The sequence below is a fragment of the Sinocyclocheilus anshuiensis genome, unplaced genomic scaffold (genome assembly GCF_001515605.1).
Source record: "Sinocyclocheilus anshuiensis isolate Anshui unplaced genomic scaffold, SAMN03320099.WGS_v1.1 scaffold267, whole genome shotgun sequence".
Taxonomy (NCBI): domain Eukaryota; kingdom Metazoa; phylum Chordata; class Actinopteri; order Cypriniformes; family Cyprinidae; genus Sinocyclocheilus; species Sinocyclocheilus anshuiensis.
This window is the reverse complement of record NW_015552637.1, coordinates 1,401,054-1,427,264: the sequence shown is the minus strand read 5'-3', so window position 1 is coordinate 1,427,264 and position 26,211 is coordinate 1,401,054. Positions and strand designations below refer to the sequence as shown.

General features: G+C 38.6%; 2 protein-coding genes across 3 annotated transcripts in view; one reads left to right on the top strand and one right to left on the bottom strand.

Annotated features, from left to right (window-relative positions):
• LOC107666790 (neural-cadherin-like) overlaps positions 1-19,042 on the top strand; it is a 128,714-nt gene extending 109,672 nt beyond the window's left edge. The window contains exons 20-32 of the mRNA XM_016458228.1: positions 1,949-2,133; positions 3,790-4,025; positions 5,102-5,379; positions 5,714-5,928; positions 7,419-7,546; positions 7,858-7,985; positions 8,370-8,493; positions 9,945-10,292; positions 10,410-10,674; positions 12,183-12,363; positions 12,449-12,702; positions 15,567-15,724; positions 18,046-19,042. Coding sequence (XP_016313714.1) covers positions 1,949-2,133; positions 3,790-4,025; positions 5,102-5,379; positions 5,714-5,928; positions 7,419-7,546; positions 7,858-7,985; positions 8,370-8,493; positions 9,945-10,292; positions 10,410-10,674; positions 12,183-12,363; positions 12,449-12,702; positions 15,567-15,724; positions 18,046-18,504 — 2,959 coding nt within the window. The 3' untranslated portion in view covers positions 18,505-19,042. The remainder of the gene's footprint in view (positions 1-1,948; positions 2,134-3,789; positions 4,026-5,101; positions 5,380-5,713; positions 5,929-7,418; positions 7,547-7,857; positions 7,986-8,369; positions 8,494-9,944; positions 10,293-10,409; positions 10,675-12,182; positions 12,364-12,448; positions 12,703-15,566; positions 15,725-18,045) is intronic.
• Positions 19,043-21,925: 2,883 nt separating this feature from the next.
• LOC107666792 (G1/S-specific cyclin-E2-like) overlaps positions 21,926-26,211 on the bottom strand; it is a 4,937-nt gene continuing 651 nt past the window's right edge. For both annotated transcript variants that reach the window (XM_016458230.1, XM_016458231.1), the window contains exons 4-10: positions 25,232-25,380; positions 24,800-24,935; positions 24,539-24,685; positions 24,163-24,393; positions 23,964-24,075; positions 23,090-23,244; positions 21,926-22,998 (exon numbers count right to left, since the gene is read on the bottom strand). In XM_016458230.1, coding sequence (XP_016313716.1) covers positions 22,891-22,998; positions 23,090-23,244; positions 23,964-24,075; positions 24,163-24,393; positions 24,539-24,685; positions 24,800-24,935; positions 25,232-25,380 — 1,038 coding nt within the window. In that variant the 3' untranslated portion in view covers positions 21,926-22,890. The remainder of the gene's footprint in view (positions 22,999-23,089; positions 23,245-23,963; positions 24,076-24,162; positions 24,394-24,538; positions 24,686-24,799; positions 24,936-25,231; positions 25,381-26,211) is intronic.

Sequence of the window (26,211 nt, the reverse complement as noted above, 5' to 3'; positions counted from 1 at the left end):
CTGATAAGAAAGATTACGTTGGCTAGAGGTTCTCTCCAATGAGCTGCATCTAAGTGATGGTCTTTGTCCAAACCAGACTCTGTGGCTCATGCCAGCGATGGCACCTTTAAGCAAAGTGATTATGCTAACACTCCAGCAAGCAATGCCAACTCAATCAGTTTAGTCTTGAGTTCAATCACAGTCTATTTCAAGTTCCATCCAAAGCTGTGCCCAACGGTGTGTTGTGGAGAATCTGCTCTCATTAATTTGGATAATTAACACATTAATACATTAGCAGTTTAATGCTAGCTAGTGTGACACATCTCTTGGCACTGAGAGCGTAGCTTCGATCCAAGCAGTTTTTCATTTGCTTACTTGACAGTTAAGTACCTAATTTGGCACCGAAGCTGAAGGTTACCATCGAGGTGGAACTCTATTCCTGTTATATGAACATGATTGAATTTAATTTGAGCAGTGTGACTACTGTGAGTTTAGCGACCTTGCTGCACAATGTTTGAAGTTACAGGGCCAAACATAGGTTCATAGCAAACACCATATTAAGAGCTATAAACCAGTGTTGCTTTAATAGACGTGTCATTTTCATTTTGTGTCCTTGTCCTTTTAGCTCATGCTACAAGACAGAAGCTCGTCACTCACACTAGTCTGCAATCACAAATGCTACAATACATTTTGAAATCTGGTTCCAAGAGAGACATGAGCAACAGCCAATGACATTGCGAGTCTTATTTTCCAATTATTTTTCAGCTTATGCAAAACATTCCAAAAAATGACCACAAACCCTAGAATCAACTCTTGCATTACTATGTGCTTTAGTTTATGTGAGAAAATGCAAATTCAGGATAGTGGATATGGTCAGGGAGGCGTTTGTGCTTCTCAGTATTTTTGTGGAAAAGTTCAAAAGAACAATTTAGTGATGGTTTATACTTAAAAGCAAGAAAAATGTGCACAAGACGACACTTAAAAATGCTTAATAAGCATAATACAACTGTGACCTAGACAGAGAAGGAGTGTATCCATACAAAAGAGAGAGAGTGAAAGAGAGATTGGTGCAGCCCAGCTGTTCCTGGAATCTCTTATCCAGAACAGCAGAAGTATCCCTGTCATGGTCATCACATCTGGAGATGGAGACAGGAGTTGGCATAAGTGCTTTCACTGATATACACACTACCATTAATAATACAGCTTGAGTCATCTTACAGCATCAGTGCTGCTCTCTCATGTGTGATGATGCAGGAATGAACCTTGGAATGAATCTCCAGTTATTGTTTGTCTAAGTTTAAAGGGATCGTTCACCCAACAATGGACATTCTGACACAATTTTGTCACCCTCATGCTGGTCCAAACCCATATGATTTTCTTTCTTCCGTCAAACACAGAGATGTTAGACAGAATGTTGACATTGCTCTTTGTGCTGTTGAACTCTAGCAAAAACAAAAAAGCAACATTAAAGTATTATAAAAGGCTTCCTTCTATGTCTTGTACACTATATTCCACGCATTCTCCTAAACATCTTAATTTACTGCATGAGTAAATGATACATTTTCAATTTAATCCTTATTATTATTATTCTGCCCTCACTTTGGTGTCTCTCTTCCCGAAGTTAGACAGATAGATAAACTCTTTCCAACACGTAGACTTGTGGGAGAATGCCACTTTATTCCAAACCACGTTGACTGTATGTTGAAACAGAGTGAAACTACAGAAAGGAGAATTATAGTGTAGCTATAGTTATCTCTAAGAATACAATAATGTCTCAATTTACTGTTATTTATCATATATAGTTCTTTCATAGCTTTATAAACAATAAATTCAGCAAATTAAATACAAATGCCAGAACAATTATAAATATGTAAAGGTGGTTAATTGAGATGATCACAAGTTGAATCTTGAGCCATGCATCCTTTTGTAATTCTCATCCTTTTGCCCCATTGAACATGAACCCACACAGGCAGTTCAGCCTGAACCAAAACACCGGTCAGCTGAGCATCCGAGAGGGAACACCATCTGGATTCTACAGCCTGCAGGTGAGGGTGGCAGATAAGAGCTGGCCTGACGTCACCTCATCGGCCGAGGTCACGGTGATGGAGCTGGAGGAGGACACGCTGAGGAATGCTGGGTCAATCAGACTGGCCAGTGAGTGACTCTTCCTTTCCAAAAACTAATTTCTTAATAATATAGAAGAGCTCATTTTTGTTTTGATTTATTCATCTATTCATTCTTAATCATAAACTTACATTAGTGTTATATTTAACCGTTGTGTGACAGGATTTTCCCAGTCAATAATGAATGGCCTACAAAAAATGCTTATAATTGACTCATTATGCTATATTATTACAACATGTTGGATTCAGTATTTTATCAGCTTGTTTTATTTCAGTTAGTCATTACATTTTGTATTTCTTTTTGTAACTGATTGGTCATAGGCCTAATTGATCTGAGCTTATAGTAGCTGCTCGCATCTCAGCATGTCTAACAGACATTTCTTGTTAGATGACGGACCATCACTTTCAACTCAACCTGGCTAAGACAGAACTGCTTGTGGTTTCAACAAACCCATCACTTTATCAAAATTTCACCATCCAGTTAGGCTCATCAACCATAACTCCTTCAAAAACAGTTAGAAACCTTGGAGTTGTGATTGATGATTAGCTGAATTTCTCAGACCACATTGCTAAAACTGCCCGGTCCTGTAGATTTGCTTTATACAACATTAGGAAGATCAGGCCCTTTCTTTCAGAACATGCAACACAACTCCTTGTTCAAGCTCTTGTTCTATCCAGGCTGGACTATTGCAATGCTCTCTTGGCAGGTCTTCCAGCCACTTCTATCAAACCTCTACAATTAATCCAAAATGCCGCTGCAAGATTAATCTTTAATGAGCCGAAAAGAACGCATGTCACACCTCTGTTCATCAATTTGCACTGGCTACAAGTAGCTGCTCGCATTAAATTCAAGGCATTAATGTTTGCCTACAAAACCACCACTGGCTCTGCACCCATTTACCTAAATTCATTACTTCAGAGTTATGTGCCCTCTAGAAGCTTGCGTTCTGCAAGCGAATGGCGTATTATTGTGCCATCTCAAAGAGGCACAAAATCAGTTTCACGGACATTTTCATTAACTGTTCCCTCCTGCTTTGGATAAAAGCGTCTGCTAAATGACTAAATGTAAATGTAATGTAAAGCTTATGCACCTCTGTTTTTTTCACTCAAAAACTGAGGTGTATAAGCTCAGATCAATGAAGACTACAAGTAGTCAATTCTAAAAAAACAAAACCTTTGCTAATTGAAAGAAAACAATTTGATAAAAAAGTTTGAATGCATCATTCTTAAATCAATGAATATCTGATATTAGAAACCCAAATGCATTTAAAAAATGCGTAGCATTTGCATCCCTGTATTCCATTTTAAAAAATTGCCTATTTTTATGCCCAATCATTTGGTTTGACCTTAAAAGTTTGTGCATCACATTTCAATGCAGATTTTGTAAATCTGTCACATGTAATGCAGGCTAATATTGATGAATGAGCATAATGCAATCCGCAGCCTGAGAGTAAGTGCTCTTACTCATTTCACATTTGCATAGAAGTCTTAGCATAGAAGCGACAAAATCTTACAAAATAGGGTCAGAGAGAAAATCATATGGCTAAAAAAAAACGACAAAATTTTGGAATAAGGAACATTTTAAGTTGTTCAAAAAATGTTAACGAACAGATGTGACCATATTAATAAATATGCTTGGTTTTTACATTGAAATCAAGTTCTTTTCATGTGTGTTTGATATGCACAGACCTGACTGCAAATGAGTTTTTCCGAGCATCAATGAATGAGGAGAGCCGATACGTGCGTCTCCGCCGCCTCTTGTCCGACCTTTTCCAGACTGATATGGAGAATGTTGATGTCTTCAGCCTGGCTAGTGGCAGCCAGCCAGCTCAGCATCACCTCAGCGTGTGGTTTGCCGCCCATGGCTCGCCATACTACAAGCCCGAGAAACTCCACGGCTACGTGGCAATGCACAAAGCTAAGGTGACAAAGACAAGTGCACAAAAACTCACACTTTCACACCAATCCACGTCTCCTGTGTTTCTCACATAGGCACAGACATGGAGTTGTATGAAGCCGTTCACATTTACATGCGTCTCACACCTGCACTCAGAGACACACTTTGCAACGGGTCAATAAATATTTCATTTCCATGTAAGGTATGAGATGGTGGGCTGTCGCTTTGGGCCAGGGAGGCGAGCAGGGTTTCTGAAAGAGAGTGAGGGAGGAATGGATAGAAAGAACATGTTGCTCCCTGTGCAGCATCCACCAGTCTATAAATCAGGTGTAGAGTGGGCGCTCTTCACAGCCCAGCGTGGTGCTAATGCTCTCACCGAGATGATGTTGATGCACTACACAGGAAGCTGCTCTGACATTTTTAGAGCCGCTGCTGAGGGATGTGATGGACTGCCCTTGAGTCCAGAACAAACAAACACACTCAAACTAACAACACATGTACAGAAATGATTATGGTGAATCACTTGTGTTGCATTGTTCCTCTTGTAAATTGTTTTGGATAATAATGTATTTGGATAAAAACAAAAATTATGCTAAAGAAATAGTTCAACAAAAATGAAAATGTAGTCATTCAATTCTTGTGCTCTTGTTGTTCCAAACCTGTATGACATTTCCTTTACTATGTTTCCAAGCAGTTTTTTCCATATGATAGTATTTTATTTCATTTCATTCAGTAGAATGACCAAGGTGTTCTTTTATTTATAATTAGTGAATATTGACTGGTAAAATAAAGGAAATACAACCGGTTAAATGGTGGGGAAAACAATAATTAAGTAAAGTCAATGACAATTTTAAAATTAAAAGATAACATTTACTTGAATGTATTTTGTATTTTATCTTTTCATTTTATTTTATTTAATTTGCTATCTAGTTGTAGTAATGTTGGGTGGCCGACTGTTTCAATATGTTGTGCAGTTTTGCTTATGTGTAGAAAAAAAATCATTTTAAAAATTTATCAGTCAACAAATATAGTAAAAAAGGAAAGTTGTGGAAGTAACATTAATTCAGTAAGTAATTAAATAGGATTTGTTGTTCTCTTTCAGTTGGAGTCTGCTCTGGGTGTGACCATTCTACAGGTCGGGGTGGACGAGTGCGCCTATGCAGTCTGTGGTCAGACAGGTGGCTGCTCCAGCAAGGTGACATTCAGTGACACCCCTAAAACACTGAACAATGGGAATGTCTCTTTGGTGTCTGTCTCAGCCAAAGCGAGCGCTCAGTGTGGCTGCCTCGCTCAAGAGGGCGTTCATCTGCACTGCTCTTCATACTCACTCAACCCTTGCCTGAATGGAGGCACCTGTGTGGATAGTGAAATAGGCTACAGGTAAAACAGACTAGCGTTCTAGCACTCAAGTCTTGTTAATAATTGCTTGTTTTTCTATATGATAGAATAAAACGTTGTTTATTCATATAACTGAACTGAGCTGGATGATGACATCACTGAATTCAATGATGAACTGTCTTTAACTGAAAAATGAGTGTTTACTATTGTCATTTTGCATTATTGACACACTATTGTCCTAATTAATGCTGTTCAGTTGCTTTGACACAATCTGTATTGTTAAAAGCACTATATAAATAAAGGTGACTTGACTTGACTTGACTTAATGCATTTTCACTTTTGGGGAAGCAATGGCTGATCTACTGCTCTGCTGCAGGTGTAAATGTCCCCCTATGTTTGATGGACCAGAATGCCAGCAAACCAAGCACAGTTTCCTTGGGAATGGTTATGCTTGGTTCCCTCCCATAAGGCCTTGCTTCCAGAGCCACATCTCTCTGGAGTTCATCACAGAAGCAGGCAATGGCCTGCTGTTCTACAGTGGCCCAATGGGAACACCTCAACCCGGAGAAAAAGAGGACTTCATTGCACTGGGTATGTATTGTATGCATAATTGTCGCATTTCACTGTTTTTTTTGCATAGTGAATAGTTTTAGTAATTTTGTTCTGTGCTTTTGTTATTTTTATCATTTATTTATTTATATTTATAAATAGATTTCTTTTTATTTCAAGTCATATTTATTTTTAGATTACTTTTAGTTTTAGTAAATTTTAGTACTTATTTCAACTAGTTCCTAGGGCAACATTTCTAATTTTACATTTTTTATCTACATTTTAATCTATATTTTATTTTGTTTCAGATTTATTTAAATTGCCAAAAATTCATTCATTTAATATTAGTTAATAATACCATTGGGGGGGGGACCTGAACAAAGCCTTTAAAAACAATCTCAATAATGGAGAAAACATCTGTCGTAGTGCCATCATAATTTAAGTTTCTCTTCTTATACTGCATGACATTCATTTCCTCTACCAATTAATTGTGTTACTAAAATCGATTAATGGCAACAAACGCAATCTAAAGTGAGCCATTAATTATAGATGTTTGTAAATGTGTGTGGTCAGCAGTGGTGTGAATGGGGTTTGGGTCAGCATTGATCTTGACCCCAAGTCACCAGTGAAGGTCACATATTCAGATTCTGTGCCACCTGTCCAATACTGTATTGTGCAACTGGTCATATGATTTCAGGAAACGACCCTCCTGTGGCCTTGCATAAGCTTACATCATCAGTTTGGTACATGTTTTTATTGAACTGGGGCCAAAACCCTCCACTGCAGTGACAGCAATTTCAAAGTGACCACAAATTGATTGCGAATAAGCATTTTTTTACTGCTGGGGTCAAAACCAATCTTAGGGGGCATAAAACACCATTAGACTTTCATGTCACATGTGTTTGCGGTACCGGTGTCGTATGCTTTCCTATGATGAGTTTGAGAACTTGTTAAAGGTGAAGTGTACTAGTGGCACCAAATAGCCTGGGGTCAAATCTATGTGATTGTTTTGCCATGTTATAATCATCTGGACAAAAATCTGCATGATTTTGAGGTGTTATTCATGTTCGTGGCAAAAACAAGACAAGTTACACAAGTCTTCAGGCCCAGAACTGCCCTTTTTTCGTGTTAATTCACAGTTTCCACAAAAATATTATACAGCACAAATGTTTTCAGCATTGTTAATAATTAAAAATGTTTTTGAGCACCAAATCTGCAAATTCAAATTATTTCTGACGGATCATGTGACACTGAAGACTAGAGTAATGGCTACTGAAAATGTAGCTTTGCCATTACAGGAATAAATTACATATTAAAACATATTAATTGTAATAATATTTCACAATATTACTCTTTCTAATGTATCTTTATCAAATAAATGCAGCCTTGGTGAGCATAAGAGACTTCTTTCAAAAACATTAGAACATTTTACCAACCCAAAATTTTTGAATGGTACAGTATACCTCTTGGCACTCATATTAATATTCCGTGTGTCTTCTAATGAAATTCCATGATTCTGTTTCTTTCATTAGAGCTGAAAAATGGAGTTCCTGTGCTGAGTGTGAATCACGGTTCGGGGACCCTAACACTGCAGCTGCCCATGAGAGCCGCTGTCACAGACCGCCGCTGGCATCACCTGGACATCATCAGCGATGGCAAGGTACGAGCGTCGATTGAAATGAAGGGCATGTGACCAGGATGAGACACTGGGCATTTGCCATTCCTGGAGGAATTTTTGTTTGATTTTATAATGTTCTCAACCTCACCTCAATTTCATTGAAACATGAAGCTGTCAGAGAGTCCAGATCATCACATAGCTTTGAGGTTCACACTGGGTAAAGCAGGTTGTGAGCTTTATCACCCTCTGGGATTTGGGTCTAAAATATTCCATTATGAAACGTGACCTCTCGTGCACTCAGATGGTGTAATACTTTGCCTTGAAGTTAAAGCATTGTGTGTGTGTTTGTGTAGATGGTACAGATGATTCTGGACCAGTGCTCTGGTGCCATGGTGAACGAAGTGGAAGGCTTGGGAGCTGAGATGTTTGAGATTGATCAGTCGGTGTGCAAGGCCTCCGGAGAGACACCAGGCAGTGAAAGGTAAAATTAGATTTTTGTATTTACAGAAATACCCTGCTGAAAAGATCCACTTAGACCATTTGCATGCTGTCCAGGATTCCCAATTTTATTAAATTCCAAGTTTATTAAAGACCCCATGAAATGAAAACTAGAGTTTTGTGGATTTTTGATGGCATCAGAATGTCGTGGCCTCATACTTTTAGCCCATCTATATGCTAGTGTCTTTCTTTTCCAGGACAACACATCAAATGTTGTTAACTTATCTTTCACTCTGGCATATACAAATATTTGTCTTATAAATGCACTCTAGAATACCTTCTGCCTTTAACTAGCAATAGCAAGTAGCAAATCATTGTTTCTGGCTGTGATGTAAACTAAATGCCGCATCTGTTCATTTCTCTTCAGGTTTTTGGATGTCTACCAGCCTCTCCAGCTGGGTGGGGTTAAAGAGATACACTCACTCCGTAGGTCACACCCCCATTACAATGGATTTGTGGGATGCATGAGGAACCTGGTGGTGGACAGTCAGGTAAAACCAGTGTAAATATGTTTATTCATCTAGGTGCTACTTTGTTTTGAACTTTTTAAGTCTGTTCTGTATAGTGTAGCTTTCTGGAGGGAGTTTTGGCGGAAGTAAAATATAACTTAACAAAGCAAGTTAAATAAGACTATTTTTAAATACTTGTATTAAGTGCTGGAAGTATGTACTTCACTGATAATGGGAAAAGTTGTGTCCCACATCATAAAATTAAATCATAACTTCTCATTATGCAATGTTTGCATTTGCCTTTAAGCGTTTAGCTAAAATCATTACCTTAAAATACATTACTATTTAACATTACTTGCCTGCTTAAATTCTGTGGTAGCAATGCATTTATCTGCATTTTTTCAAAACTGAAAAAGTTGAAAATTAACTATTACAGACTCCTCTTCTTTCATTGTGCAAGAGATTGTGGTAAATATTACCAAAAAATACATACACAAACACACACTCCAAAAAAAAAAGTGTGTAATTTGGACGTGTTTGGTTTTTATTTTCAGTACGCTATTTTCAGTGGATTTGGTAGGCGCTAATTCTATTTGGACGGATTATTTGTAAATAATGTCTATTAATAACATATTGGCTGTTTATAAGTGCTTATAAAGCACATGTTCTCCATGATCATATTCTACATCCTTAATCCTACCCAATACCTAAACTTAACAACTACCTTTTTAACTATTTTAATTGCAAACAGTAACTTAAACAACACTCACACTCTTTTTGCTACTGTTGAGAGACTGACAAACCCCCAAGTCAAATTGCCAGTGAAATGCTCTCTGACAGCAAATGCAGTGAGTTTGTTTCCTACTTTTCTGAGAAGATCAATAACATCAGGAAGGCGATTAGCACATCCCCTCTTAAATCAATTTTTTAAATCATTTTCAAAGTTTTTAAATTCCTTGTTTTATTGTTGTGATTATTTTTTTCTTTTCTTTTATGTAAAGCACTTTGAATTACCATTGTGTGTGAAATGTGCTATATAAATAAACTTGCCTTGCCTTGCCTTGCCTATTAGAGTTTGAGGCAAAAGTCGTAGTTAATGGTTTGTTAATGGCGAGAATTTAACCTTAAAATAAAGTGTGACCAGAGAAGAATATGCTTTCTAGTTTATTGACAATGGGCCTCATTCATAAAACATAAGCAAAATGAATTCTGCTGAAAATCATTCATAAAACCACTAAAATTGTCACATACGGACCACTGTATCTTTACATATGAATGCAGAAATGAATTATACTCAAATTTCGTGAATGAATCTGTCAGTGTTAAACATCTTTCAGACTGAATGTGTTTCGGGTTCCAATCTACGATCTTTTATTTAGACGGAACAGACGTTTACCTGAGCCACTTTCTGACAGAGTCGATATGGATCAATGATGTTCAGGATTGTGCTGACTCAGGCCTGCCTATGTGTGCGTGTGTCTGTGTTCTGTCAGGTGTACGACCTCGGCAGCGCAGCAGAGAGTGAGAACAGCACCCCGGGATGTGCCCTAACAGATGGTGTGTGTCTGACCGCTGGAGGACCCTCCTGTGGGGTCCATGGGAAATGTCTGGGGGAATGGGGCTCCTTCAGTTGTGACTGCCTTCCTGGATATAGTGGACACAAGTGTGACAAAGCCCTTCCTGAGTGGTCATTTGAGAAAGACAGTGTGCTGAGGTACCAGCTGAGAGGTGGAGGAAGTCCACGCAAAACCCAAGCTCACTTCCTACTGAGAACCCGCTCCTCCGTGGGCAGCCTGCTCAGCGTGGCCTCACGTGATGCCAACGAGTTCATTATCCTAGAAGTGAGTGATGCACATGAATGCAATAACATCTAATTAAATTGCATTCAAATTCAAGTTTCAAAATACATCTGAAAATGTTTTAAAGCTGTAATGCTGTGCCATCTTCTTGTCTCTCAGATAGTAGATGGGCACCTCACTGTCCGTGCTAACCTTGGGGATGGCGCTCACTCTCTGAAGCTAACAGGTCATCGCGTAAACCTTGGCCAGTGGGTCTTCGTCAGCCTTCACCGCCATGACAACATCTTCACCCTGCGACTGGAGCAGGGCGGGGGCTCACGAGAGGTCACGGGGGTCCTGGGTCAGAAGAAGGAAATAGTAGTTCACCCCTCCAGTGTGTTTCTGGGAAACAGCGCCGCTCCAAACACACAGGGAAACTTTCAAGGTGGGATTTCTCTTCCCTTTCTTCCTCACAGCTGTAATTCAAATCAGTGAGTTTGTCTGTTTGCTTTGTTGAACTCCTGATAAGAGTCAATTTGATTTCTTCTTCTGTTTTTATTATTCACGCTTTTGAAGATTAAAGCTTAATATTTAACTTAGTTACACAACTCTCTGGAATGCTTGATTCTAATTGGTTAGTCTCAGCATTTTAAGGTCAAATATGTTTGTATAATTACCTCTAGACTGTATAATAGACTTTGTCAAACAATCTCCTACGATGTGCAATGTATAATATTATGTTTTATGAATATTATTGTAATATACCCCAATGTTCAAAAGGATGTTGTGGGAATTTTTTTTTATTTTATTTTAATACTTTTATTTTGCAAGGACACAATAAATTGATTGTAAATACAATTATAATGTTACAAAAGATTTCCATTTCAAATAAATGCTGTTCTTCTGAAATTTCCAGAAAAATATTAAGAGGTTCAACTGTTTTCAACATTGATGATAAAAAAGTTATAAAAGAGTTGTAAAATAAATGTTTCTTGAGCACAAAAGTGTGATTCTGTGATTTAGAATGATTTCTGAAGGATCATGTGACACTGAAGACTGGAGTAATGGCTGCTGACAATTCAGCTTTGTCATCACAGGAATAAATTGCATTTTAAATTATATTAAAATAGAAAACTGTTATTTTGAATAACATTTCAAAATATTACTGGAATAAATACAGCCTTGCTAAGCATTTAGCTTAAAATACCTTTTAAAAACATTAAAAATTCTTATTGACTCCAAATTTTGGAACAGTAGTGTAAAATATAATATAATGTTTTTATATATATTTTTTAAATATGTACAATACTTTAAATGTCCATTTATTTATTTAGTAAATAACTGTAATGAGTGAGATTATGCACAGCCAGGTGGTCATTATTGCAAAATAAACCAGATGATCAAAATTACAGTCATTATAAAGTCCAAGAGCACGTTATATATGTGACTGGACCACAAAACCAGTCATAAGGGTCAATTTTTCGAAATTGAGATTTATACACCATCTGAAAGCTGAATAAATAAGCTTTCCACTGATGTATGGTTTGTTAGGATAGGACAATATTTGGCCGAGATACAACTATTTGAAAATTTGGAATCTGAGGGAGCAAAAAAATCTAAACATTGAGAAAATCGCCTTTAAAGTTGTCCAAATGAAGTTCTTAGCAATGCATATTACTAATCAAAAATTCAGTTTTAATATATTTACAGTAAGAAATTTACAAAATATCTTCAGGGAACATGATCTTTACTTAATATCCTAATGATTTTTGGCATAAAAGAAAAATCAATAATTTTGACCCATACAATGTATTTTTGGCTATTGCTAGAAATATACCCCAGCGACTTAAGACTGGTTTTGTGGTCCAGGATCACATATTGCAAATAAAAGTCACAGTAACAAATACAAAATATAAAAGTTCTATGGCATTTTCACCATGTTTTTTCATACAGGCTGTATTCGGGATGTAAGACTGAACGGTCACTCTCTGCCGCTGGATGGTCAGGGCACAGAGTTCAGTACTGTGCTGGAGCGCCGAGGAGTCGTGCCCGGCTGCCACTCTGACGCCTGCAGTGCCAAACCCTGCCTGAGTCCGCTGTACTGCGTCGACCTGTGGAGGAAACACGAGTGCAGGTGAACACTCTCTCCCACATGGTTTCCCACTGTCATACTGTCAAATGCTTCTTTCTTCGTCTCAACATCCGCTCTCTCACTCCAGGTGTCCAGCCAATCAGGTTGCGGTGGTGGATGAGGTCACAGGTCTTTTGCGTTGCGCCCCGTCCCCCTGCGGCCCCACCACGTGTCGTAACGGTGGCACCTGCCTGGCTCACTCCACCAAGAACTACCAGTGCCGCTGTCCAGAGGGCTTCAGGGGCCAGTGGTGTGAGATCGGCCAGGTCAAATCTCTCCGTCTCGCCGCACTCAGCCCGAGCTCCATCCTAGCCATCAGCATGTGTCTGCTCGTCTTTTTTGGTAACTATCACAATATCATGGAACACTTTTCATGAAAAGCGTTGTAATGTCTCTGTTATCATTGTGGAACCATGATGAGACCCTCTCATTTTGTGTTAGTCTATTGAGAAAACTGTCAATAGAGAGCCAACACACAGAGGTAAGACGGGCCAGTGTGTGTGTGTGTGTCCCAGGTGTGACAGGTACAACAATGACGTGACAGGCCCTCCAGGCCTCTCTGCCAGCTCTGACACTCCGTCAGCCACATCACAAGCAGACACACAAATCCTTTTTAAAGCATTATTGCATGCAGGCAGGAAGAAATCACTCATCAACTGGAGCAAAAATGAGAAACGTGCTGCCAGATGATGGGATTGGTTGGGTTTATGGCCTTCAGAGAAATTTGGCAGAAAATGATGGGTTATTTTTGGATTGATCTGTCTTTAATTGAAAAGAGGAGCCTTACCATCCACGAACTGGCAGGATTGCATGAGCTGGTGAAAGCTGAAGCCTGCAATCAGACTTTCGCACTTGAAAGTCAAAATAAAATCAGAACTGACCCTGTTTACTTTTTTAACTTTTTTTGTGGATGATTTATATATTGTGCATGTTATTCTCATTTTTAAGTCGCTTTGGATAAAACCGTCTGCTAAATGACTAATTGTAAATGTAAATGTTATTCCAAAGACAAAAAATCTTTGTAAACTTTCATCAAAATATAATATTTTTCTTTACTTAATATCCTAATGATTTTTGGCATAAAAGAAAAATCAATAATTTTGACCCATACAATGTATTTTTGGCTATTGCTAGAAATATACCCCAGCGACTTAAGACTGGTTTTGTGGTCCAGGATCACATATTGCAAATAAAAGTCACAGTAACAAATACAAAATATAAAAGTTCTATGGCATTTTCACCATGTTTTTTCATACAGGCTGTATTCGGGATGTAAGACTGAACGGTCACTCTCTGCCGCTGGATGGTCAGGGCACAGAGTTCAGTACTGTGCTGGAGCGCCGAGGAGTCGTGCCCGGCTGCCACTCTGACGCCTGCAGTGCCAAACCCTGCCTGAGTCCGCTGTACTGCGTCGACCTGTGGAGGAAACACGAGTGCAGGTGAACACTCTCTCCCACATGGTTTCCCACTGTCATACTGTCAAATGCTTCTTTCTTCGTCTCAACATCCGCTCTCTCACTCCAGGTGTCCAGCCAATCAGGTTGCGGTGGTGGATGAGGTCACAGGTCTTTTGCGTTGCGCCCCGTCCCCCTGCGGCCCCACCACGTGTCGTAACGGTGGCACCTGCCTGGCTCACTCCACCAAGAACTACCAGTGCCGCTGTCCAGAGGGCTTCAGGGGCCAGTGGTGTGAGATCGGCCAGGTCAAATCTCTCCGTCTCGCCGCACTCAGCCCGAGCTCCATCCTAGCCATCAGCATGTGTCTGCTCGTCTTTTTTGGTAACTATCACAATATCATGGAACACTTTTCATGAAAAGCGTTGTAATGTCTCTGTTATCATTGTGGAACCATGATGAGACCCTCTCATTTTGTGTTAGTCTATTGAGAAAACTGTCAATAGAGAGCCAACACACAGAGGTAAGACGGGCCAGTGTGTGTGTGTGTGTCCCAGGTGTGACAGGTACAACAATGACGTGACAGGCCCTCCAGGCCTCTCTGCCAGCTCTGACACTCCGTCAGCCACATCACAAGCAGACACACAAATCCTTTTTAAAGCATTATTGCATGCAGGCAGGAAGAAATCACACATCAACTGAAGCAAAAATGAGAAACGTGCTGCCAGATGATGGGATTGGTTGGGTTTATGGCCTTCAGAGAAATTTGGCAGAAAATGATGGGTTATTTTTGGATTGATCTGTCTTTAATTGAAAAGAGGAGCCTTACCATCCACGAACTGGCAGGATTGCATGAGCTGGTGAAAGCTGAAGCCTGCAATCAGACTTTCGCACTTGAAAGTCAAAATAAAATCAGAACTGACCCTGTTTACTTTTTTAACTTTTTTTGTGGATGATTTATATATTGTGCATGTTATTCTCATTTTTAAGTCGCTTTGGATAAAACCGTCTGCTAAATGACTAATTGTAAATGTAAATGTTATTCCAAAGACAAAAAATCTTTGTAAACTTTCATCAAAATATAATATTTTTCTACATCTCTGAATCATAAACCTGGGATCCAAAATCTTATTAAAACCTGTAAATAATATAATTTCATAATTAATATATATTATTTGTAAATATAATAGTTTCTTAATATATAAATTGTGAATTTAAAATATTTTGTATTGAATTACACTGTCTGCATTTATTTGATCAAAAATACAGTAAAAACAGTAATATTGTGAAATATTATTACAATTTAAAATAACTGTTTTCTATTTTAATATATTTTAAAATGTAATTTATTCCTGTGATGCGCAGGAATCATACTAATATGCAGATTTTTTGACCAAGAAACATTTCTTGTCAATTTTGGAAACAGTTGTGCTGCTTAACAATTCCTCAAGAATTCAAAAGAACAGCATTTATTTCAAATGTAAGTGTTTTGTAACATTATAATTGTCTTTACTGTTTAAATTTAGTGTATCCTTGCTGAATAAAAGTATTAATTTCTTAAAAAAACTTGTTGACCCCCAACTTTTTGAACAGTTGAACAGTAGATATATAAAATAAAATAAGCAAAATAGAAGCATTTTCATCAATTCTCTTAAACTTCTTTAGGACCACTTTGCATGTCACATTATGGAAGTAAAATTAGTTGCAAAGTATTTACCATATTAAGCATCCACACTTCCACTAACAAAAATACACTTTTTATAACTGGTTTCATCATTCTTGTATTAATCTCTCTCTCTCTGTCCTCTGCAGCTGTGTTCGTGGCAGTGACCGTATGGAATCAGAAGGGCAGCCGGAATAAGTTCCGCAAGAGAGGTGTTTACCACATCCCAGCAGAGCACGAGAGCTGGGAGGACATCCGGGAGAACATCCTCAACTACAACGAGGAGGGAGGAGGAGAGCAGGACCAGGTATTCCATTAACACAGGGCAGCCGGGGGAGATATTGATTTACTTTCAGTAAGACTCAGGTCAGGGGAATGACCTCCATCAGCAGCTACACTGCCATGCCATCATCCTCTAGGTGGCAGCTTTCAGCACTTTAGAATTTCAATCTGCACAACATGATTTACACAAGAGCCCAGCTATGCTCAGAATGGAATACTAGCATGCAGTCTATGCTATATTGTTGTCACATGCAGGGGCGTAGAATTAAGGGGGGACAATAGGGACATGTCCCTACCAATATCCAGTGACTACCAAACCAATAATTTTGATCAAACAATTAAATATATGTATATATTTTTGTAATTTTGGATGCATCTGAAATGGCATACCATTGATATTACTTAAGAAGTTAAAGTAAATACGTTAGAAAACTGTGCACTTTCAAGGATGCGCATTTAATACATGGGCAGAGTAAGAACATATAAGGCAGTCGCACACCAGACCAGAAGAGCAGCGCAGTGTTCAGAACAACTCAGGAATTGGACACAGCAGTCCAAAACAGTTCACTTCAGGAATTAACAAAGTTGCGTCGATGAGAAATACGGTGTTTGACAAAACAGCAAACGGAAAGAGAAAGCATGATCTATGGCTATTTATCAATTTTTTAGCACTTTTTTGCGAGTGTTGTTAAACTCATCACGGGGTTCAGCGCAGAAAATGCATTCATGATCCTTCCGTGTTTGTAGGGGAGAACGGAGCACAACCCAACACGTTTTTTAGCAAAGCATAAGAAGCGAAGCAGAACTATCTAAAACAGTTTGGAGATTAAAATAATTGTGAAATAGGTAAAAAGTAATAAACAGATGTGTCTCATTTTAAATAAACACTAAAAACCGAGATGACAAATTTACTTCAGTCAGAAATGTACTTTTGCAATGGTTAAATAAATGTTCAGCGATATTTTCAAAAGATTTTTGAACTTGGGCACATTTTTTCTCTATATAGAGATGATATGGCAAGGAAGTAATATGAAATTTTGTAAATTTTGTTATGTGGAAATGTTTAAATCTTGTAGTGTTACAATTAACCCCGCTTTTGTGCCCCCGCTCACCCCGTACATGTGAAATGCTAGAACGTTTCCTTATTGGTGGGAAGCCAAATGCATATGAAGGAAACAAAACAGCGCCGAGTTCAAGCAGACGATAGAAATGAATGAACATACCTGAAACAGTTTTCATAACATTTGAATTTTCCGATGTATGCAGTCTCATGCAGAATGAATGGAGTGAGCAAGTTTCTTCTCATTAATGATGCCGTTTTAATAATGACGTCGCTCCGAGACCCTCACTGTTATTACAACTCGTGCGCGCCCGTGCTTCATGTTTTAAATCGCAGACTTAATTGCGAGTCAAAAATCGCACTAAGAATATTTAAATTCGTATTTAATGTTGGTAGGCTATATCGTGCAGCCCTAGACTGAACTGTGTGAGTGTGTGTGTCATTGAAACGCAAATTTAGCTGTAGCCAAGTGACTTTGTGAGACCCACCTTGTCCCACTCTGCGACCCACAGTTTGAAAACCCCTAATAAAAAGCATAGGCTACTGACAGAAAGACAAACGCTGTGCTGAAAGATGCACAATACAGAATCTCGTAGCCTAGGATAAAGTCATTATGTACATTAAAAATAATTTGGGACAAATATAATGTGATTTTATGGAAAACTATGCGAGCGGCGCTCTGTGGCGCGGCAGGATTTGGAACAGCGTCCTGAGTCGCCATGGACAGTTGTTAACTTTATGTTGTTCAACTGAACATAACGTTACAAATCAAACTGTTAGCTGAACTATCCACAAAATAAAAAAACAACACTGCAATAAGAGCATTCTAACAATTGTGTTCGTTACAGCAACAGTAGCGTTTTCTCTCAGAATCATCCTGGGTCCAATTCAATTCAAATAAAAATAAATGCGTTATTAAGACACCCAGTGCTCTGATGTTGCTGTAACATTGTTGTTCTCAAAATCAAAATTGTGTAGCCTAATTATTTTCTGTTAAACATACTAACATCAAAAAACTCTGAATTATGAATATGTTGGCTACCATAAGTAAAGACTTTAGGTAACCTGAAACTGCGGTCAAAGGTCTATCGTCTATCATAAAAGCCAAAATGATTGGGTGTTTGGGCGTTGGGTGGGGGTTTTGGTTCTCTGTGGTTCTCTTATATCCCCACCCATGTCAAAAGCAAACCTACGCCCTTGGTCACATGACCTCGTACATTGCATTTATATCTATAGATTCTATAGCACTTTCCCAGAATTTAAAATGTGGCCTATGTGTCCACCAGAACGCCTATGACATCACCGAGCTGAAGAGGCCGCTGTGTTCCAGCTTGTCCCAGTCTTCCTCCTGCACCACCGCCCCCCTCATCAAGTCGTCCCAGGGCTCTCAGGAGGAGGTCCATCCCACCGGAGCCACCCTTCCCTACCACCACAACGCCAGCTGCGGCGGTCACTGCTCCATGGACTTCAAGAGCTACGTGTCGCGCATCATCTGGGAGGCCGACAACGACAGCCTGGCGTTCCCCATGGACACCTACCACGTGTACTGCATCGAGGGAATGGGCTCCAGCGCAGGCAGCCTCAGCTCGCTGGGATCGGCCGTTTCAGAGGAGGCCTTCACCTACGACTCCCTGCCACGCTGGGGCTCCAAGTTCGAAGGCCTCAGCGAGCTTTATCGCCGACCGGAGCTGGCCGTCCCCTACATGGACACGGTGCAAAGCCAAAGCCAGGAACAACAACAATAACCGGACGACTTCAAGCCCAGTGTTTGTTTTTGTGTTAGTGTTTTATAGCCTTTATAGGGTTCCAGTTTGAACGCTACAAAACCGTGTCCTAAGAAACGCTTTCTGTTGATTCGTGATACAGTCGCACAGCTTTAAGGGCGAGGAGCAGCTGAGGTTAGAGGACTGACTTGTTTTATTTATTGAGTGAAATATTAAATGTACTGTATTTATTTTTGCTCTGATAGGGAACAAAGCCAGCGAATCATCAGGACTTCACCATGATGAACATGGTATGCGCTCACAACTAAGGGGTGTTTTAGTGAACACACGTGACTAATGCTGCGTTTCATTCCACTTGTAAATCCAGCTTTCTTTCTGGAAATGTGCATTAGGATGCCACTTTATGTAAGATTTTCATCTTAGAAGCTTGTGCGGAACTATGATTTTGCCGAAATGTGAATTCACACTACCGTTCAAAATAAAAATAATAATAAAAAAAAAAGAAAACATGTAAAAAAAAACTAATCTTACTGACCCCATACTTTAACTAAAACAGGGAACCCATGGTACTGGAAAACTTTATTAAATTAAAATAAAATGTTTAAGTATTTCTTAGGATAGAAAATACTTCATTCATTCAATTCTATAAAATCTCTAAAAAATTTACAATTCTACAATTTTACAAATCTAAACAATTTAAAAAAGTAATAATTAAATTAGTCGTCATAAATTACTGGAAATCTAATGGACATGTCATGGAAATTGCACAGAAAAATTTGTCAAAAAGTTTGGAAACCCTGCTTGATTAATAACCAGTTAACAATAAACATTCACTGCATCAATGAGACAATTTTCCTACGTTTATACACTGATGAAACCTGTTCAGTGTGCAGTGACAGCCAGGTATAAAACACTAAATGATCTTCTCCGGATCATCATACACCAGCAGAGCCATTAGGTTCTTTATGTCATTGAGAATCAGATCACAAAACATGGTTGAAATTAAATAGATCCCACATCCGCCTTTGAATGGAGCGCAGCATTATTCCCAGCAGTTTACTGATCAGGGTGTAACGTTTTAGAAATCTGCACTTGACCAAAACTCTTGTTTTAATGGACCCAGCTGCACTAGTAATGGACGCCCACTTCTGAATTTTCACTCTGAAGCATAAATTTGCCAAAAGAGGGTCATGAAGACACAGAAAGACTTCATAGATGACTGATGTGCCAATGAATCACAAATCCGCTCATGCAAAAAGAGCATAAGTTACATTACTTTCGGTCAGTGGTGATATAAATCTGCATTCTGCCATGGATATTCATTGTGTAGTTTTTTTTCTTCTTTCTTTGTCCTTTTCATATGAGGGACGTAGTGTGTGATGCCAATCATTTCTGATGCTGGTGTGCTGAAACGTGGCGACACTATCGTCTGTCTCACAACACCAGATGAATGTATCGTGTATTGAGTAGCCGAAGATGAAACTCCACTGTGTCAAAGTCTGTTTTGAAAGTTCAAATGTGGCCAGACACAGCGCAAATACAATCATTAAAAAAACGTATGGATATATACTTACAAAGGATCTGTATAGTTCTATTTTTATTGTTGTGAAAACGAATATTAGTCTGCTCACATTTGCAGGCTGCATTTTGTAAGAACAATGAGCCATAAGATTGGGTTTTCAGTTAGGTTAGTCCTCTAATAAATGCTCAGAAAACCTATACAGAAACATAAATTGAGTTGAAGACACATGGCCTTAACATTTTCCTTTTTGTATATGAATTTTAATAAATGAACTGTTTTCCTTGAGCAAACATGAGTGTGGTTATTTTGTCTTGTAGTAGTTTCCTCATCCTACACGTGATTTTCTTTTGTGATGTTTTACTGCCATCCAGCGGTGGTTTTACAGTAATAACAGGCTGGGTTGTTTTTCTTTCTTTCGCCAGTATTGCTATCAGTTGCCTTGTGATCTCTAGTTTCCTGTTGATTTAGGTCCTACCAATAGGTATCATCTACATAATTTCCATGAGTTTTCCAGCCTTTTTAAACTCCCTGATATGTGAACCGAGTAAAATTTGCTCTTATTCTGTTAGATGGTTTTCTGAACCAATATCTGTTGAAGTATTACTCTTAAGCGCCATAAATTATCTTAGAAATTGCCTTTTTATTCATGACACGCTCCTGTTCGGCACCAATCAGACTCATCTACTAAACATTGTTAGCAGCTGTGTAGGTCAGTATAAAGCAGTGTGATCAGTTAAATGGGTAGAATGAATGTTTTTGGCAGCTGGTCAGTCTCATTTCGTATAATTTGCTATCTTTCCTCTCTGTGGTAATATGGTAATGTAATTTTCCCACTTTGCCTATCACATATATTTGTCTATATTTCTCATGTTTTGTTTTGAATTTTTGAGCTACATAAATCACTTTAGTGGGTGTCATGAGGTCTAATATATTTCTATATTTCTGGTTTAACTTCGTGCCCTTTCTGCCCTTTTTTTTAATTGCTACCTTCGTCTCTGTCTAAAAGTTCTCCAAGCCATCATAATGCAGTGGTACGTGGGACACATCATTAAAAGTAAAAGCATGTGTAGTTTGGAGCGGGTTCTTTGTCTCAGAGGTTCTTGCAGGGGGTTGGGAGTTCAGGGGTAGGAAGCCCACTGAGGAGCGGACACTCATTCCCAGAACTACACAATAACTCCCACAACAAAAGCATTGTAAGAAGAGTCCATGTCTTCAGCGCCAGCCACATGTCTGGCAGACTCCTCTACATACAGAGCAGCTGACCACTGCATAAACACATGCATCCTCTTTGCTGGAGGAACTGTTTGCTATATGTACCAAAATGGCAAAAGACCATTATACAACTTTAATATCAAGGAAAAACTCTTTATCAAAGAATTGAGCCCTAGTAATAGCCAGGGGCTTCTGCAAAGAGCTGCTGTAAGTTTCCTGTGAAAGACACTCCACACACTGTATATCAAAAGGTTCTCCTCTGTTTATCTGGGCGTGAGGACAGCAACAACTTTTTGGGAGACTCAAGACGTAACGACACCTCAACACCCTCATTAAGACAATTTGCAATTCGGATTTGTCTTAGTGCTTTTCCTTTGTCGCTCCACCAAAAGGTACATCACCGCCTCCCCCATCATACTCACATGCAACAGAAGCAATAGGGGACTGACACTGACTTCACATTAGACCAGCAACGTTTGTGCATTTCTGCAGATAAATGTTAAATTATTAGTGTAAAATTGCAAGTTTCAAAGTTTAGGGACAGTAAAAAACTTCTTATTTGAAATAAATGCTGTTCTTTTTAACATTATATTTAAAGTATCCTGGGGAACAAATTCCTTTTCGACAAAAATATTAAGCCGCACAATGTTTCCAACACTGATGAATGTCATGACAAAAATACACAGAAACAAATACACGACTCGTTTCACTTTTTAATAACTTCACGTTGGAAATTACACATTACAGAGTCTTGAAATTGTTATTTGTACACATATACAGTTCATCTTATGTACAATTCATAGTACATTTTTACACTGTTCTTAAATCAACAACGAAGCTAACATGACTGGCTCAAGTCCAGGTCAAATTTAATTCAAGCTATGCTACAAACAAAAAGGCATTAAATTCATAAATATCAAGCACCTCAAATTATTAAATATGCCTTTGGCATTGAGGAACAAAATTGCAATTCAAATATTAAAATGAAAAATCTATCTATATGAAATAAATATGCAGTTTGCTTTAATTCAGTTTGGTAAATTCACTTCTGAGGGGTGAAAACAGTCAAGTCTTACAGGAGTATCTTGAGAATGAAAACAAGGGAATAACGTTCACAAGGACCTGAAGGTTTAAGAAAACAGGCCAATAACCGATTCTGCTGGTTGTACAGGCTCGTCCTGTTTAACAAGCACATTTAGCACCACTGGGTTGGCATCGGACCACATTAACGCCAAAATTCAGAACATAGGTTTCACATCACACGCACACTCACAATCAAATTAAATTGTATTTACATAACATAAAACGGTAACGTATGATCCATGAAGCAGCAGCAGCATCTGTGCAGACTTCTGAACTGGCAACAAAGCCAGACGCTCTTAAGCAGGTTCAGTCTGAGATCATTAACCTTTCATTTCTAGCTTCAGAAAATGGATATTAATCCATTCTTCGATGGAAGGCACTTTTGAGTGCTTCAAACACTGCTCTGGGAAACCAAACTTAGGTTCTCCCTCAATTTCAAACAACATCTGAATGTTTGTGTGTTACAGACCCCCCCCACACACACACACAACTGTAAGTGCCTGGATGGGTTGGTCTGGAAGGGCTCTCAGATCTCTGGGCTGTGATGGCATTAAATAAAGACTAGCTATAGCAGGTTCTCCTCAAACCCGTCAGGCATTAGCAGGTTTCTCAGTGCTTTTAGGAGGGGTCAGTATTCCAGCTACAGCCAAAGGAGACATCCGGTCCAAGCTGTCCTGCTGCCGATCATGTGCTTCACTCTGAAAAGACACGCACACACACAAAGAATGTTAAAACTTGTTCAATCTTAAATAAAACTGATTGAGGAGACAATGAACAAAGAGAACTCACCAGCATGGCCAGATAGTCCACGTGGGTCTGTATGTTGTGTCGACCTGCCGCCACCTTTTTGAAGTCCTTCAGCTGTGGTCTGGGCCATTCACGAACCGCTCGTGCAAATGCGTTCATCCACCGCACACAGCTTGATATGCTGTCCCATGTGAGCCCTGGTAAGAAAGAAAAAGAAAATATTTAGCACAAATCAATCAACTGATTCAAAAACTTTAGCACAAAAAAAAAAGTCAGGGTTTCTGCAGATTTTAAGATCATTTCAAGACCAATTAAGGAAAATCTCAGTAATAAATTATTGGAACACAAAACATCAGTATGGTCTCTAAATGTAAATGTCTAGGGAGCACATAATTCATTCATCCAAAAAAAAAAAAAAAAATCCGATCACACTACAAAAACCATGTTCTTCCTCAGTATTTTTGTCTTGTTTTAAAAGTCTAAACATTCAGTAAATCAAGATACATTGAAAAGCAAAGTGACAAGCATTATTGCTTTCTGTATGCAAAATGAATGAGTTTTACAGTTAAAACAAGAACAAATTCGCTGATGTGGAGTCAGAAAAATATACTTAATTCAAAGGGAAAACAAGTTTTCATACCCCACTGGCAAATATTTGTTCTTGTTTTAAGCATAAACTCACTTCATGTTGTTCAGTTTGTCAGAAAACAAGGCTATTCATTTTGCATCTCAAGTGAATTTCATCTTAATTTAAAGATGATTAGATATTTGAACACAAAAATATGGTGGCTGATGTTCATTTAATGCCACGATTCATGAATTTAAGAAGGGCGTAGAAGGGCATGCTGAGACTTATAAAGACCTTTTTAAGAGCTGCAGAAACCCTGAAAAGGATATCCAAGATCAGAAAGCTCACCTGATACTTTATGGACCGTTTCAAAAGAAGTAAAGTGACAAAATGCAGCAGCAGCGAGGACTCCATACTGGTAATCCAAACAATTAATATCCAAAATGCAAAGATCCAACAACTGCAGCGAAGATCCAAGAGTCAGAAGAAGTATCAAGATAACAAAACAGCTAGATCCATGTTAACTTCAAAGGAGCTGAAGTCTCACCTGTGTGATTTGGATGTAGGTTTCCTGCGAGAACTGAGGAATGAGGAAATTAGCATCATCCTTCGAAGCGTCCACTTGGGAGTAGAGCTTCAACCATGAGATGACGGTCTCAGGACAGAGCTCCCACTTCAACGCCTTCAGTATCACAAGCTCTTTAGCAAGAATCTCCTCCTCGTTGCAGGCCCCGTCCGTCACATAAGCAAACTCCTGGAGCTTTGGCGGGTAAATCTCCTGTCAAACAGAGATACATTTTATGAGAAAAACGGCACCATGGACTTCTGTGATGTTTCAGATGACTTGTATTATCATTAACTAATCTTACAGAAAAAAACCCTAGTTCTATAAAACAGATTTCAGCTGATGTCAGTTTAAGTACCTCTATCTTTGAGGCTATGAAGAGTGACGTTATGCCGATGAGCTGCAGCTGATCTTTGCCGATGTCTTTTTGAGTGAGCATGAAGCGATCAAAGATGTCCTGAGCCAAGTAAAATGTCTCCCGGTGGAGAGTATAAACTTCACTGACCTGCGTAGAAAGAATTTAATATCAGATTAAACACAAACAATCAGGTGACAAGACCAAAACCCCTTTATATATGCGAATTTAAAAAAAAATGATTAAGAATAAAAACAAACATACCTCCATGAGCCAGTCCAGCAGAATGGACCTCATTTTGGGCTGCAGGGTCGGCTGCTGCTGGATGAAGCCCTTGTCATGTACATACTTCAGCTCCTTGTTTAGCATCTTTATCCACACATCATCTGAACTGGCCCAACTGACAGGACAACAGCAAATTAGTACTGAATGATATTAAAAACACTAAACGAAACATGTTCATAGATGAATTATGCTTGCATATTGATAAAAATCTTCCAAAACTAGCATTACATAACTCAGGAAGTGTTTGAAGTGGTTGCAATAAATTAAGCCAAGTTGTTTTCACTATGATTCTGGATTCGTTTCCTCATGTTGTCAAGCGGATTGTTTCATTGAGCATTATTTGTAAGAGGCTTTGATTTATTAGCATTTCTTCTACTTTTCAAAGGATGAGACGCTGTGATCATGTGTTACCTGAGGCATGGCAGCGGAGAGGGTTTCACAAAGAGGTTCTTGAATCTGAAGCGCTTGAAACCAGAAAGATTAGCGGTCTCCTGATGAACCTCTTTCTGAGGAGTCTCGATTAACACACTGGGACTAATATCACCTTCAAAACACCGGTTCTAGAAAAAGAGAACAGTGTTTCCATTTAGATTTTAGGAATAGGACTTAGCCAACTGAATATACATTGGGCATGAATAAGACCAGATTTAGATTACTCAGCATACTTTTCTTTTTATAAAACCTTGTTTAGTGTACATTATATATACTTTACATTCAGTATTGCTGCAAAGGAGTATCCTTTCAGGCATCAAAGAACATTTTATGCTTATGAACTTTTATCAATACAGCAGCTGCAAAACAAAACGTTAAGAATACTAAAGATCATACACAGAATACTAAATTTTTTTCCCCGTAATCTAATTAAATAAAAGATTTTTTTTCGCGGGCTGCTGAATAAAGGAAATAAACATGGAAGGTTCTGGACGTGACGTCACGGCACACTGATTAACTCGGTGACATCATTACTGCGCGTGACCGAATTACTGCATAATAAACAGACCGCAAGTGAAAAACTAGCATTTATTGCCATTCAAACTTATACTTAATTTAACCAGTCTTGGCTCTTTTAGCTGTTTAAAAATAATAAGAATAATGTACAAATTATTTGTATTATTAATAATGTACAAATATTAATAATGTACAAATACTGGACTTTTTCATTAACTGTTCCCTCCTGGTGGAATGACCTGCCCAAATCAATCCGAGCAGCTGAGTCCTTAGCCATCTTCAAGAAACGACTAAAAACACATCTGTTCCACCTTTATTTGACCCTCTAACTCTAGCACTTTCTATTCTATTTTAATTCTACTTTATCTATATTTATCTTCTTTGTTTGTGTGTGTGTGTGTATAATATATGTATGTATGTGTGTATATATATATATATATATA